We start from the raw sequence: 15,157 nt of genomic DNA, 5'->3' as shown, positions 1-15,157 counted from the left end.
TACTGCTCTGATCCTGGAACATCCGAGCGCGCTGTGTTAATGCAGAGGCTCTGCCTGCATGGCATGGCTGCAGCAGCTCTGCTGCTAGGGTGGGGGCATCATCCAGTAAGGCTGTAAAAAAACATACGAAAAATTGAATAATCTCTTTGTGATCTGCTTCTTCTCTCTAAACTCTGTCACATTTTTACTCAGAATGCACAAAAGCATGCTGGGGTTTTTAATTTCATATTTGGTCAAAGCCTGAAGTGACCGTTGGCTGAGCTGCAGTCTGTTCCTGCCTCCTTCATGCTCACACTCCAGTGTAACAAACATCATATTGATGGTGAAAACAAGTGCACAGGTGCATCTTATTTCTAAAGATGTCACATCATCCTTCATACGTCCTTTTTTCACCTCCACATCTCCTGCCTGTGTGTCCTGACCTGAGCTGTGTTGTGTGTGTTCTGTTCAGTTGCCTGGACGGCTGGTCACTGCCTCAGCCTGGTTGTGATCCAGAAGTGTTTTAACCCACTCTGCAGCGGCCATGTCTGCTTCACACACTGCAGAATTTTTACTCTGAGTAACAGTGGGGGCTTGTGATGGAGCCGAAGCACTGAGAAAAAGGTCTGCTGCTCTGCAACACGTAACTGATCCACATTGTTCAGAGAGTATTTAGATAACATGGTGATAGATTGTGATGCTGATGAAATGTCAGGTCTTTGACCTCAGCTGAAAAAACAGAGAACAAATGAAAACATACATTGAAATGCAGGGCTGCAGCTATCAAATATTTTAGTATTCGAGTATTCTATTGAAAATCCCATCAATTAATCGAGTAATCGGATAAAATACATATTTGTTTAGTTAAAGAGCAGTTATTTCTAAAATGAAAATTTTTCTCTTTAAGAAATAGAATTTTCTTATACAGCATGTCAGTAAGAGCACTTGCTTTGGTAGCTCCATAATCTGTAAACACGCTAATACACATTTTTTGTGCCTTGTACATCTAATCAAATGTTGCGGACCCAAATGGCACCCGTTTTGTAGAATGACCCATGAGTCTCCAAACTCCAGAAAAGAAGCTAGATTTGTTGCTAGTTGCTATTTTGTATAAGAGATAGCTTGAGGGGTCTGAAAACTCTCTCAATATGGCCACTCTTTAATCTTTTTTGAAATAAAATGATTCCTCGAGGCGGAGAAAATTACTTGAGCATTTTTTGTAATCGAGTACCTCGAATCATTTGAGGAATTGTTTCAGCTCTATTGAAATGCTTTTTTGAATAAAAAAATATATATTTTAGTCTTTTGTGGGACCCCTGTTCTATTGTCTACACCAATTTTGGTTTTGCATCAGTACCTTTTCCATCTGTAACCAATGGCACTACCTGTAAGTGTATCCAGTATTCCATTTTCCTATGTGTGTGCGTGTGTGTTTTAGTGTTTGTGCTTCATTGTGATATTGTAAATTGTGTTTGGGTGAGTGTGAAATAAGATCTACAATGAGCTCTGCTTCCCCTCTGGCCACATATCCCGTTGGTCTGAAAGCCAGGTTCTATTGATTTGCCTGTTTTTCATCTTCAATTTCCTCCCGCTGCAGCTCAGAGAGTGCAGCTCGACCTGCGCAGTGCCGGGGAATGGCAGATATATTCATATCCTGCCTTGTACAGCAAGCATGTGTGCGGGGGCAGACTGTGGGGGCTGGTGTAATCTCACTGGACTGGATGTGTTGTGGAGGTTTGGCGAGGCACAGGTGGACATTCTGGGAGTATGGACATAATGTTCAAAGCCAATTTGTATATGAATGTCCATCTATTTGTGTGTGTGTGTGTGTCTGTGTGTGTGTGTAAAGCTTGCGTTTGTCTCAGCAGTGTGGAAGAGACAGGAGGATGTGTGATGGGTTAAATCGGAGCGTTTTTTGGGGGAATTGATCGTCTCTATCCCGTTAACCAACACAACACACAGCCTGTCGGCATTGTGTCGTTAAAATTTAAAAGGCTAATTCAAACAAAAATGCAGACTAGATTTGTCTTGTGGTTTTTATGTTGTGTGTACGGTAAAATTTTCACGTTGGATGTAATTTTTCTGTGCTTGTGTCAGAAGAATTCAAGAAATGATTTGACTATAATAAATTAAATGACCCCAACAAAGTGAGGACACAGGAAGGAAGGTCATTTATACGTCTGGTTTTTGACAAGAAAGGAGAATATGCATTGCAGTTTTTTGATCATTTGTTACCAAGTCTAGCTTTGCCGATAAAAATACTGATCACCATTCTTTGTTAGTTGATTTTTAGTTTAATTCAGTTCATTTTTTTTTCAGGCATGACTTTTTGAAGAGCACCCAAAGAAAGTGGACCCTGCCGACAATACCGCATGTGATATTTGTACTTGGAGGAGTTTGCAGGGTGAACAAAAAGCTTTTCTTTTTTTTTCTGGCTTCATATTTGAGATCATTTTTTGATGGTAAAATAAATCAGATCAATGAATTAAAGCATATAAGTCCAGGACTGTAACTACCATAGTAGTCAAGCTTTTTAATTTGACGTTGTCCTTTTACCCTTTACTCTTTTACTCTTGTCAAAAGTTTCTCTGTTGTTGAGTGGTAGGGGAGGAGGAGGCAAACAGTGACATGAAACAGGTTCAGTGAGGCTCTGACAACCCAACTGAGAAGTCGCAACTGTATTTTTTTTTTGCTGTTTTCTTTGCTTGTTGCCTCCTGGTTGCCCCTCCTCATGTGCTACGCTCAACCAAGATAGTAGGGAAGCAAGATTTGTTGCTCCTTAGCCATGAAACGCTGAAGTACAACCATGTATCCGCGCATCAAGAAAGCATGTGGTGACTTTACAAGTAACCCATGTAATATGTAATATGTGACTTGTCTTGAGTTGTGAGTTTAACTCAAAGACTCTTGTGTCAAGTCAATTTTCTCTGCTGAGATGATTGAAAATGCCATTAGTCTATTCCAGACCCCCAAAACACCACAGTTTTCTGTTACATGTTTAAAACAAGAAAAATGTATTGGTAAATAAACAAATGCTGGTTAAATTGACAGCACAGTAGAATGTACTGCAATAAACTAGTTTTATCAAGTCTTTTTGTTGGAGGTCAGACAACTTGAAGATGCGGAGGGATGTGGAGGAGAAAGGTTGAACTGAATAACTGAATCTCGTTGGCTGATTTTTGCCCTTTTTTTGCCACGTTTTCCTCACTTTCATCAGCAGGTGTTTTTTTTTTTTTTTTTTTTTGAAAACTTTTATTTATAACTTTTCCATTTTTATACAAACGTACAAAAGATTGCATGAATTAAAGTGTCAAGTGTATCAAGTAACACAAACAAGCCGTGCTAAACAGTCGCACGTAGGGCATATTTTTTTACAAAGAAAATCTGAATAAAGCATTACAAATGAAAAAAAATATAATAAAATAAACTAAGTAAAATAAAATGGACTAAATAAAAATACCCCCCCCAAAAAAACAAAACAAAACATACAAACAAAAAAAAAAACAAAGAAACATAACTTAACACAAACAGAAAGGCTGCAGATCATACATAGCATATGTGTATTGTTTCACAGATTTACAGGCAATTGGGACTAGCAATATGAGATCAAACCATGGCAAACGAAAACTTCTTGACATATTCAACAAAGGATGACCATGTCTTATAGTATCTTTTTTGAGAGCCCTGTAAACTATATCTTAAGTTTTCCATCTGTGAACACAACATGACTTCTCTCACCCACTGGATAAAAGAAGGAGGCTGCGCATCCTTACATTTTAAGAGTATTAACCTTCGGGCCAGAAGAGATGAGAAGGCAACTGCATTGGCCTGATATGAAGTTATGCCATGCTGGTTTGGGAGAACACCAAACACTGCCGTTATTGGATTAGGATCAATTTTTTTGTTACAGACAAAAGAGAAGGCTTCAAAAATTGAGTTCCAGAGCCTGTTTAAGGCACGACAGGACCAAAACATATGGCTCATAGTGGCGGGAGATTGTCTGCACCGCGGGCACCCATCATCAGAAGTATTATATATATTTGCCAATTTAGTTTGGTTAAGTAAGAACGGTGAAAGACTTTGAACTGTATTAAACAGTGCCATTTACAGATGTATATGGAGTGAATGTGGCGGATACTAAGGTCCCACACATCATCTGAGATCTGTAAGTTCAAGTCTAGTTCCCATGCAGCTTTAAGCCTATCCAGAGATTCAGGTCTTATATGGTGTAATAAGTTGTATATTTGAGAGATTTGACCTCTGGCAAAAGGTCGAGGGTGCAGACAATCCTCAAGAGGACAAGAGGGAGGTTAGGGTATCAGCAGATGTTTTTAAAAGAAAAAAAATGCCCAATGAAGACTGTTTCATCCTCTCTTTCAGAATGTTTCCATAATGAGTTAGGCTAGTGCCATTGTATTAAATACGTCGCACACCCAGTTGCACCTTTTCCTGTGTGTTCCTTTTGAATAATGTCTGACAGTTAGGCAAAACAACTGCAAGCAAAAAACAGAATTCAGCACTTGCGCTACCACTGCAAGCTAACCGCTTAAAGTGAATGACGTGGGATGCTGGGCAGCATTGAGGCATTCAATGTGGTGTCATATTTGAGGCTAGCTCTTTACATGGATCTTAGCTCTCAACTCAAAGCAAGATATTGCCTGAGAGGTGGCTCGTATGTCAAAAAAATTGTTGGTTCAGACACTTAAGTAAGTCAAGGTACCACCAAAGTACCACTATAGAATTAGAGCCAATGGGAAATGTCACCATGTCAATTTCTTTGTGTGTGATCTGGTGGGTGACCTCTCTGTGGTGTTACCGGAGGAACGACTCAGTGGAAGGTGACCTTGTTGGTTAACTCCTTTGGGTCAAAAATGAAGGTTTGGATACATGGAAGCTCATATGTGAAATCATATCGGTCATGAAATATGGGGATAGCTGCAATGTAAGTGTGTCTACTGGTATTTTGTGTGTAACCCTGAATAAAACACCGCTTGTCCAAAATACCTCTGTAATCTAAAAATTTAGAAATGAGGTTTGAAAGTAGCTCCCATTACAGCTACCTCAATAAAAACACATAAAGAAATAACAACTACATTTAGATCCTGTTGGTTTATTTTAAACACATTAAGAGTCATTTCTGCACCTGCTGCCAGCATTGTTATTATTAGGTTTCTGGCGCTGTGTGTGCTCGTGTAACAGATCGTTTTGACAGCAAATACTGCCTGCTCCCCGTGTCATGACACTGCTGCTCACTTGATGAGCTACACCTATGGTAACATGTAGAGAGATGTTGTAATGTTTGCCTGTTTGAGTCGATGTGTGTCCACATCAGCTCTGTGTCTGCATGTGCTGTTCATAAACACTACTCTGTTTTTTTTTCAATTATTTAAGGGGAATTAAATTGGAGCTCTGTTCTCTCTCCCCCTCTCTCTGGGTTTGTTTCACACCCAAGAGACACATTAAGATATTTGAGACAGTCAAACCGCACGTCTTGGGACAGTGCACGTATCCCCATATGCTTGCCCTCAACAATGCCTGATCTGAAGTTTGTTTAAGATACAAAAGAGAGGGAGAAGAGGGTGATGTGAAAGATGATTAGGGGGCAGGGAAGGCAGAGAGAGAGGTTTTGCTGTTCATTTTGTGCGTATGTCCCTCCCCCTTGGACTTGTCTCCAAAATGGCCCCTGTTCCAGTGGAAGTGAAAAGACTTTGTTGAGCCTGCCGGTAATTTGAGCCCGGTATTCATGGCCAAAGGAACGAACAAGGGGAGGAGGGAAGTGGGGGAGGAGGTAAAGAAAGGCTTTCCTTCTTCGTATGGAATTTACCTCCCTGCTTCACCGTCTGGCTCTTTTGGATCAGGCCCAGATTGTGACTCCCTTTGTGAGTTAGGTAGGAGCGAGCCGGCTGTGTCCGTGAAGCAGTCATCATCCACAGGGGTAATAAACCCACAGGTTTCTGAAAAGGCTCTGGATGGAGCACCATGGGATCCACTCCATGCCATCATGCCCAAGTATGTTACTCATTTTTAACCCTTCGTGCCCTGTTCGTGCTCTTCTGCTGATGATGATTTAAAAGAAACGGTTCAACAACAGCCTGAAAGCTGCACCCAGCCTCTGTCTCTGTGTACATCCACCTCTTTGTCTCATGAAGACAATCTGAGTCCTGCTTCACTGATCAACACTGAGCTAACATTTCTCTTGCTACCTACTGGTGTGTGTGCTCTCCATGTGAGAATGTCAGTCCCATCCAGCGAGCACAGCTGAACTGACCTTGACATTATTGGAAGTCCCCAGCCTGGACGTGGTTGCCTCAGCTGCTTGTGAGTGAGGGGAGCAGTGTCTGTATCCAGGGGACCACTACAGAAATGTCATGAATCCTTCTCTCGTGGCTCTGAACTCGTAAAGGAAAAAAAAAAAAAACAGTTTGTGTGTTAGAGTTTACAGGATGTTGTTGTGTAAGAAGGACTTTGCTTTTTATGCACATGAGCACATGAACACATCACTGTGGACGTTTTATTACTGTGACATCATTTTCGGGTGGGCAGCTGAAATGTTTTTTTCACTGGTGTGTTTCAGCTTCATGTGGTCATTTCACATACTTTGTTTTTAATCCTACAGATAGTGAAAACTCTGAGACGATGATTAATGAAATAACATAAATAAAGCTCAACAACCTTCTCTAGTAAGGCTGGGATTTGCAGGCTAAGTCACAACATATAACAATATCACAACCCAGTAGGGCTGCACGATTATCGCAATCGCAATCGCAATGTCAGCACATGCAATTACGTAATCGCAAAAGAGGATATCGCAATCGCAATGTCAGCACATGCAATTCATATTTTTCTCCATGATAACCAAGCAAATCTGTAGACTCATCATGACACAACCTTTTTTATTAAATCGCAAGCACAATCGCAATCGCAATATTTTCCACCTAATCGCAAATCGCACCTTTTCCCCAAATCGTGCAGCTCTACAACCCAGCTTTCTGCAGTAATAGTTATATCATGCAGAAAAGTAGCTGACAGTACTCTCTGCGTTCTCAGGGCCTCTTTACACACTCTGTCCCAAATGCTCGGACAGAAATTGAGAAAAGGGCCTTTGGGTGCTCTGCACCCTCAGCATGGAACCAGTTGTAGAATTACTTAAAGCTCCAAGAGCTGGTGTCCTTAAATGAAAAGACATGGAGGCTGATTCTGTAAGATTCTAGTGTTTTAGCTTGGTTGTTTGAACAGTTGTGTGTGGTTTTGAATAGAGCCCGACTGATATGGGATTTTTGGGGCCAATGCCGATACTGGGGGCAAAAAAAAAAGCCGATATCCAATATATCGACCGATATCTGCTATATTGGCTAATTTATACAATAAATTCATTGATATACACAGGATATATACAGTATATGAACACAAATTATTATAATACCCATATGATTTAAGACAGAGACAGAAAACTATTAAATTAAAGAAGTCAAACTTTAAACACAATAAGTAGAAAAAAAAGTCAAACTGTAAACACACAATGAGCAACTTACATAACGTTAAAACACTGTATTATAGTCTTACATTAGATAATGGTGGACGTGTGAAATAACAGTAGCATTTATCTCCGTTAATCTCTCAAAAAAGCAACAAACACAATGTTAAATTGCCGTTTTTAAGTCTTACATTACATAATAGTGGACGGATGGGGCAGGCACTCGGGCAGTTTGCAGCCGAACACACACACACACAGGAGCAGGAGTGACAGAATCTCCGTGGAGCAAAAATTTTTATAATCTGCAACATTTTGGGTGACGTTGATTAATCGGTGACAGGCATAATTGGCCTGATTAATCGGCCCGACCGATTAATCGGGCCGACCAGTTAATCAGGCCGACCGATTAATCGGCCAGGCTCCAGCTTTGAACCATTATTTTGTGGTTTATTGACTGTGCTTTGTTTTTTTTGTGCTTTTTGTCTGTAACTTTGTGTATTGCTGCTGCCTATTTTGGCTAGGTCTCCCTTGAAAAAGAGGTTTTCAATCTCAATGGGACCAACCTGGTAAAATAAAGGTGAAATTGACAAATAAATTCATTGATTGTATCGCAACTGATATTACAGTTTCTGAAATAACGCTCCAACGGGAAAAGAGCAGGGTTAATTTTAGTAACCCAACCACGAGGAGTCATGAAGTAGTGATGTGGTGAGTCAGACTTGGAAGAAAACCTGTTTTAAAAAACTGTTTTCTTTCAAGAGAAATCACTGATACTTGGCGCTTTATCATTGTAACCCACGAGTCAGGATGACAGCATAATGCTGAATCAATATTTTGTCAACCTCTAATGAAAACATTTTGCTGGACTTAGCAGTGGTACCAACATCCCTCATGTTTCTGATAAGATGAGCGGTAGGTTTTTGTCACATTAGCGATGTTATCTTTTCATATTTGAATTAACTTGTGAAAACAATTGATGGTGATGTGAGGAAACTGGCAATCATGTACAGCGGTGTTACTGTAATGACTCTTACAATTCTGTGATTTATTTGGTTACGTCTTTTCCAAACCCCAACCTGAGCACAAGCCGTGCAGCACGTTCCTCTCTGCTCCTGCATCTGTGTGTCTGAGCAGAGCTGAGGAAGGGAGTGAGAGCAGAGGAGTGTGGGTCAGTGTTTCAGCAGTCACATGACAGAGAGGGTTGGGCCTGATGTTGGATGACTCACCCCTCCAGGCGTCTGAGAGAAAGGCGCCTCCTGCTGGTTCCCAGTTTTAGCGCATGGTAACGGGAAGCTGGGTGTAAGCAGAGCTGTAAAGCCTCCTGGTTGTTTTTCTGCTCTTTGAAAAAGCCCCCTCCCCTCTACGCCCAGACCAACTGTATGCAGGAGACACAGGCTTATCACATCTTGTCCATATCAAGTTATATTTTTAGGCCCAGATGGATAAAAGCTTCCCAGTGCTTCTCACATTTAAGCCTCGGTTAGCAACATGAGTCAGCAGATTTTCCTTCTTTATTAGGCCTGTAAGGCGGATGTGTTCACAGTGATGTGTTCGCTTTTATAGTTGTACAACCATCTGTCAGGGTTCAGCTGCAACAAACAGACTTTCATTTCTGGTTACGGTCCTTTACCAGCCAGTAACCACAGTAACCGTTGTGTTTAACTCGGCTTTTCTTCTTCAAGTTTGTAGTTCTGTGACCATCATTATTCAGCTGGCTGTATTTTATTTATTTTTCATCCTACTCACTCTGATTACTTTGTGTTTTTATTATGTTATCATGTCGGCTAGAATTAGTACAGACTGTGTCATGCTTTCTATTTAGGGCTGAAGCTATCGAATATTTTAGTATTCGAGTATTCTACTGAAAATCCCATCGATTAATCGAGTAATCGGATAAAATACATTTTTGTTTAGTTAAAGAGCAGTTATTTTTCAAATGAATTTTTTCTCTTTAAGAAATAGAATTTTCTGATACAGCATGTCAATGAGAGCACTTGCTTTGGTAGCTCCAAAATCTGTAAACACACTTTGACACATTTTTTGTGCCTTATACATCTCATCCAATGTTGCAGACCCAAATGGCACCCGTTTCATAGAATGACCCATTTGTCTCTTGCTAGTTGCTATTTTGTATAAGGGATAGCTTGAGGGGTCTGAAAACTCTCTTAATATGGTCTCAGCTCTATTTGAAATACTTCTCTCTGATCTTATAAATTAAACGATTCCTCGAGGCGGAGGAAATTACTCGAGTAATTTTTGTAATCGAGTACCTCGAATCATTCGAGGAATTGTTTCAGCTCTATTTCTATTTTCAGCTCCATATGTTTAATGTTATAGTGTTATCAGTATCTTAATCATCAATCTGGCTGTTTCTGGTATGATTACTGTTTAGATGTTTTCTAAGGCAGCAGTTGTTTTTTTACCTGTTTTAAATCACTTCCTGTTGAATCTCTCTGTATAAATAAATACAAGTGCTACCCTTGTATAAGTTATGTACAAAAGAGGATTAAGGCCACTATAAAATATATGTGTAATTCTTTTTTTATTACATTTTTTCCTGAGATTTAAGTCATAATTCAGAGAATTCTGACTTTAATCTCAGAAAAATAGTAATAAAAGAAAATTGGGAATTTTTTTGGTTTTGCTTTATCCTCTTCCGTAGTTATGGGATGTGGGTATCAATAAAGGTTCGGAATCAAGCATTTAGTAAAAACAGTCATGTCCCTGTCTGCATAGAAACTTGTTTGTTAATCAGTTGATTTGGTGACTGCTGCTCTTTTTTCTGAACATTTGCTTTCCTGTTATCAAACGTGCTGCAAATCATGGAACATGTTGACATGTAAGCACAGCTCTGCTCATACGGTTTCACATTGAGCTCTCTGGCATTGTGCTGCCTGGCTTGTTTAAATTCTTTGTGGGCAAACCATTGTTCATTTTGACTCTGCTCTTCCTGTTTCTGTTTAAAAATATAAGCTCGTATATTATCTGAGGTTTATCCATCACAAACAAAACACTTGTTTTACCAGAAATGAAATGCAGTTTGATCACTTCAGCTTTTTTGCAGTGTTTTTTTGATCAAAGAGGTTTTCATTTTCTATTTTACATCAGTGTTTTTCCAGGAGTCAAACATCCTTGACCCCTCCTGGCTCCTGGAGTGGACTCAGTTTCACCTCTAGCTCATGTTTTATCGTGCTGTTTCTGTTTTATTGTTCAGCCATCAAACATTTCTGTCAGACTGAACAGTGTGTTGTCAAATTTAGTTGAATAAAGTCGATGATTTCCTCAATTTAAATGCATGATGGGTATTATTCAACAGAAAAGCTGTCAGAGGCATTAGTCCAAAATGTTTAAGATGCATCTCCTGCCAGGGAAGAGCAGGTTTTTTCCACCCAGTCACATGACGTGCTGAGTCATGCAGCAGCCTGTTTGTTGCCTGTATCCTGTTTGTCTGTGTGGATGTCTGATGTCTCTCTGCTCCCCTCTCTCCTCAGGTCCCCCATGACCGTCAGCCGTGGGCTACGGCTCGGCGGCGCCCCACCTCTAGAGTGGTCTGCCGCTGTAGTTGGGACCCTGTGATTCCTCTCACCACCTCCTCTCCTTCCCCTCCCCCATCCCATCCTGTCCCTCCCCTCCCCCTCCCCCTCCTTCCCCCTCTTCCCCCCTCCCTCGCGTCGCTGTGCTGGACGTCATGAGCATAGTAATCGCGCTGGGAGTCACCACACCTGAAACGTCTTACTCAGATATGGCTGCTGGATCAGAGTAAGTACTCACACCCAAACACTTGTTTCCCCAAATAAAAGAACAACAAAAGAAACTTTATTTACAATCAGGAGCATAGTTCATAGTGACGTCTTTGTTCCAGAGAGCGTTTTACTCTGGCTGACTTGTTGATAATGCGATGAGTCAACGTTACTCAAAGAAAAAAGTGTCACGGGTTGTAAACAAACATCTTGTTTAACCTGATCAGCTACACCCCCTGAAAACTGCGAGGTTGGAAAACAAAGAGGAATTCTAAAGTTTGTCATAGCAATGTCCCGCAGCACCCATCAGAAACTGACTGTTGGCCTACATCACCCAGATAAAACAATATCAATTTATAAAACGCTTTGATAGCTTTGACTCACTATTTATAACATTGTTTTTATTATCATAGCGTGAAATAATAACCCAGAATTCCCTGCCCACCTCAGTTTACAATGACACATGACTTCATGTTTGAGAATCCTCACCAAAACTAAACACTGCTTACCAACACACAGAAACTTTGATAAGAGGGAAAAGGAAATGTCGGAACATTTGTTTGCTCAGTTTCACCATTGATTACTTTTGGCTAATGATTAAAGCATTTTTTCAGCAGCCTGATATCTTTGATCTGAGGGATGTGGCAGCGTCACTGGATCAGAGTTCATGGAGCAGGTCACACGGGCATCAAGACAATAGAATTAACACTTTAAACAATCCCTGTGTCAAACCATGATATCTGCAAACACAGAAACAAGAGGGAACACTTTTTAAGTTTGTTAAATTTTAGTTTATTAAACAAAACAGACCTGCTCTGCCAAATATTTTTGTTTTTGCCTCAAGCAATGTCTTTTCCGATTTCCATAAAGGCAAGCTATCAATCTAAGCTAAGAGGAAATGTGAGATGGTTACAGTTGCTTCATGGGTATGACAAAGCAAAACAAAGAAAGGATTTTAAGGATTTTGTTGAATAAAACACACAAAACATTAAGTCTGGGAGGATATGCTCTTCTCCCAATTCAATTCATTTTTGGTTTTTGGAGTGTCAATTTTTCAATACTTCCCATTTTTAACACCAAACCAACTCAAAAAGTTAAATGTTGATGTCTACAGACCATATTAGCAGCCATATTTACCAAAAAATGCACTTGTGAGTCATTTTTTAAAATTTATGTTGGGGATCAGTCATCTCAATGTTTTTTCCAACCCAGCTCATTTAAATAAAAATAAAAAAAGATTTTTGAAAATCGTGAAACAAAAATTGAAGATACTTTGATAAATCAATTTTATCAAGTTTCTGTAGTATTGCAGTTCTGTATGATTCGTTTTTTTTTTTTTTTTTACTTTGAAAGTTATTGTAAGTTTTTTAAAATTTAGTTTGAATAAAAAAATTTTGTTTGTATTTTTTAGTCTTTGTCCTCAAAATTTGACAGATGGCTCATTGTTAACCGGACTCCAAAACAACTGTACCCTGAAATGAAACTGATAGTAAGAAGAGGCAGTGACATGACAAAACCTTTACAGTCAGAAAGCCAGGGCCCCTTAAAAGATATCAGATCAAAACTGTTTGGAAAGCTTCTTTGAAACTCTTACTCCTGTTTTGTGTAGTTGGTGTTAGTATGGAGAGTATATGTATTCCCTTTAACATTAATATTTTTCAAACAAAGTTTGAGCCCTGTCATACCTTTACATCAGGCTCTAGTTGTGCAGAGAGGCCTGAAGGCAGTCTTAGTCAGAACAGTTGCCACTTCTGTGAAGGTAAGCCTTCTTATGTGACTGAGCTTATGAGGAATGCAGCTGCTCTCCCCCTTTCTTCCCTGTTCACGGCCCCCTTTAGTTTCCTCCCAAACTCAGCCAAGATTCTTCCCAACAAACAAAACAACTGTGCAGATAATAAAAGATACACACACTAATGACAGACAGGGATTTTAATTGAGATGGGTTTTTTTTCCTTTAAAATCTGTGTTCATTGAAGTCCTGGAGGCCCGAGGTGGGGGTTGAGGACAGGGTTGTTCTGTGTCTGGTCAGTCCTCAGTTAAAGGGCAGGAGGGGTTGCATAACATAATGGCGGCCTGCATTCCATTTCCTGAGCTGCTCTGAATGCTGAGGAGCAACTTCAGGGTCATGGTGCCATCTAGTGGCTAATGCTGGAAACGTCCTGCAGTTCATTTTATGACCTGCTCTGCGATGTTTTTTTTACATTAGTTAGTCCATAATTTATTTCTTTGATTCTTGTGTTTGGTGGTTTGTTTGAATACCGTCAATGATCCTTTTTCTTTAAACTGAGCAGACTGATGTCTTTATTAAACACTAATACAGAAACCTGCTCTTTCCATGTGTAATTGCTTTGTTTTTTGTTGCAGCCCTGAGTCAGTTGAAGCAAGCCCTGCCGTGAATGAGAAAAATTACAACAACCACAGCTGTGGGAGCGCACAGAGTCATGGGTATCGGGGACTACCATATGCTGTGAGTTCAGATGACTCTTTTCTTATCATCAGTTCTAATCATAGCATGACTGGTATGAAATCAGTTTGACTTTCTGTTTCAAAGAGACTTTAATGATTGTAATGTTTGGATCTTGCCTTGTTTTCTAATCTTGTTCACATTGCTTGATTTATAAACTTAGAGCAGTAAGAGTAAATTAAAGATTGAGTTTGCCTGTAGTTTGATTAAATACTATATGAATGTCTATCCTGCTTTAGTCTTCTGTAACAACAATCTACTTCCGTTATTAACAGCTGTACTGTTTCACATACCTGTTTTTTTGCCCTCATTTTCATTCGTCTCCATTTTCCGTTTCCCTTTTTGCCTGAACACCCGTTGTTTGAAGATGCAACAGTCTTCCGTTGTGTGTTGTCAGGATCACAACTATGGCGCGCCCCCTCCCCCTACCCCACCCGCCTCCCCGCTCCCCCAAACCATCATTCCCCGCATGGATCTCAACGGCGTGGTACGCAGCTCCCGCTACCACGAAACTACTGAGGACAACTCTGCCGACAGCGACAGTTCCTCAGATGAGGACGGGGCTGTCGCCAGCTGGTGTCACTGCAGCCTGACGCCTGACGGCCTGCTCATCAAATGTGACAACTGCAGGTGAGAGATCTGCTCGGTCAGGGACCAGGATCAGGGGGGGCTTCCAGTTCAATCAGGACTAAGTGTGAAACAATCAGACCGGCTGAAGAGTCACAAATATGGGACATGAGAAGGACAGAGAAGTGCCTCAAGATCAGTACCATTGTGATGGTTATTTCTTATTTTGGAGACATTTGGTGTTTTATGTCTGTTCTGGATGAGAAATATTAAAGGTTTGCCATAAAAAAGGCTCTCTGCTCAAGTATAAAGAAATATATGATGCTTCAGGTGTGAAAACAAAGGAGGGAGTGTTGTAAAATTAGTTTAGTTACTTAAAAGTGTTAAATTCTCTTTTTTTTTTGTCATTGCAGGGGACTCGACAGGCGGAAAGGAGCAGACGGTCAACACAGAAAAACAGAAAATGTGTCGGGTACTTTTATTTAATTTGTTTTTTAACTCATATAATGCTCAAAGCACATATGTAGAAATTCATCCTCTAATAAAAATGTTTCATTTAGCTGGAGAGAGCAGTGCCACTGAGAGCGGTGATGAAGAGGTGTCCCCTTCCACCATCTCCTACACCGCCACCCAGCATACGCCCACCAGCATCAAACTAACCGTCAACCGGGTAAAAAGAAACAAATCCAAAAAGCGTAAGAAGAGCACGGAGAAGGCCCGAGGAACGCCAAAGGGCAAGAAGGTGAAGGTATGATTTTAAAAAAAGTCTGTTATGATGTTTTGTTCTCCTAAAAAAAAGTGATGTGATGACTTAAGAGTTTTTTTTTTCTTCCCAAAGGCTTTCAGAGAGGGCTCAAGGAAATCCATGAGGATGAAGGTAACATCTGATCTGACCTGACTTGGCAGACAGTGACTTTAAGTTTTGATGTCAGC

The 15,157-nt window shown here is 40.3% G+C and overlaps 1 protein-coding gene across 6 annotated transcripts in view; it reads left to right on the top strand.

The window, feature by feature from the left end:
* The window catches only part of setd5 (SET domain containing 5), a 38,153-nt gene that overhangs the window by 5,993 nt on the left and 17,003 nt on the right, over positions 1-15,157 (top strand). For 3 of the 6 annotated variants that reach the window (XR_012598122.1, XM_074667145.1, XM_074667121.1), the window contains exons 2-7: positions 10,945-11,212; positions 13,558-13,660; positions 14,025-14,287; positions 14,638-14,696; positions 14,785-14,972; positions 15,063-15,101. Coding sequence is in view for 5 of the 6 variants with exons in the window: in XM_074667145.1 (XP_074523246.1) it covers positions 11,142-11,212; positions 13,558-13,660; positions 14,025-14,287; positions 14,638-14,696; positions 14,785-14,972; positions 15,063-15,101 (723 nt within the window). In the remaining variant the exon portion in view is untranslated. The remainder of the gene's footprint in view (positions 1-10,944; positions 11,213-13,557; positions 13,661-14,024; positions 14,288-14,637; positions 14,697-14,784; positions 14,973-15,062; positions 15,102-15,157) is intronic. The other 3 variants (XM_074667157.1, XM_074667137.1, XM_074667130.1) reach the window with 2 other exon arrangements.

The sequence above is a fragment of the Halichoeres trimaculatus genome, unplaced genomic scaffold (genome assembly GCF_033239565.1).
Source record: "Halichoeres trimaculatus isolate MK-OKI-2021-1 unplaced genomic scaffold, fHalTri1.1 fHalTri1_scaffold_1, whole genome shotgun sequence".
NCBI lineage: Eukaryota > Metazoa > Chordata > Actinopteri > Labriformes > Labridae > Halichoeres > Halichoeres trimaculatus.
The sequence above is the reverse complement of the archived record's forward strand: the minus strand, read 5'-3'. Positions and strand labels throughout refer to the sequence as shown.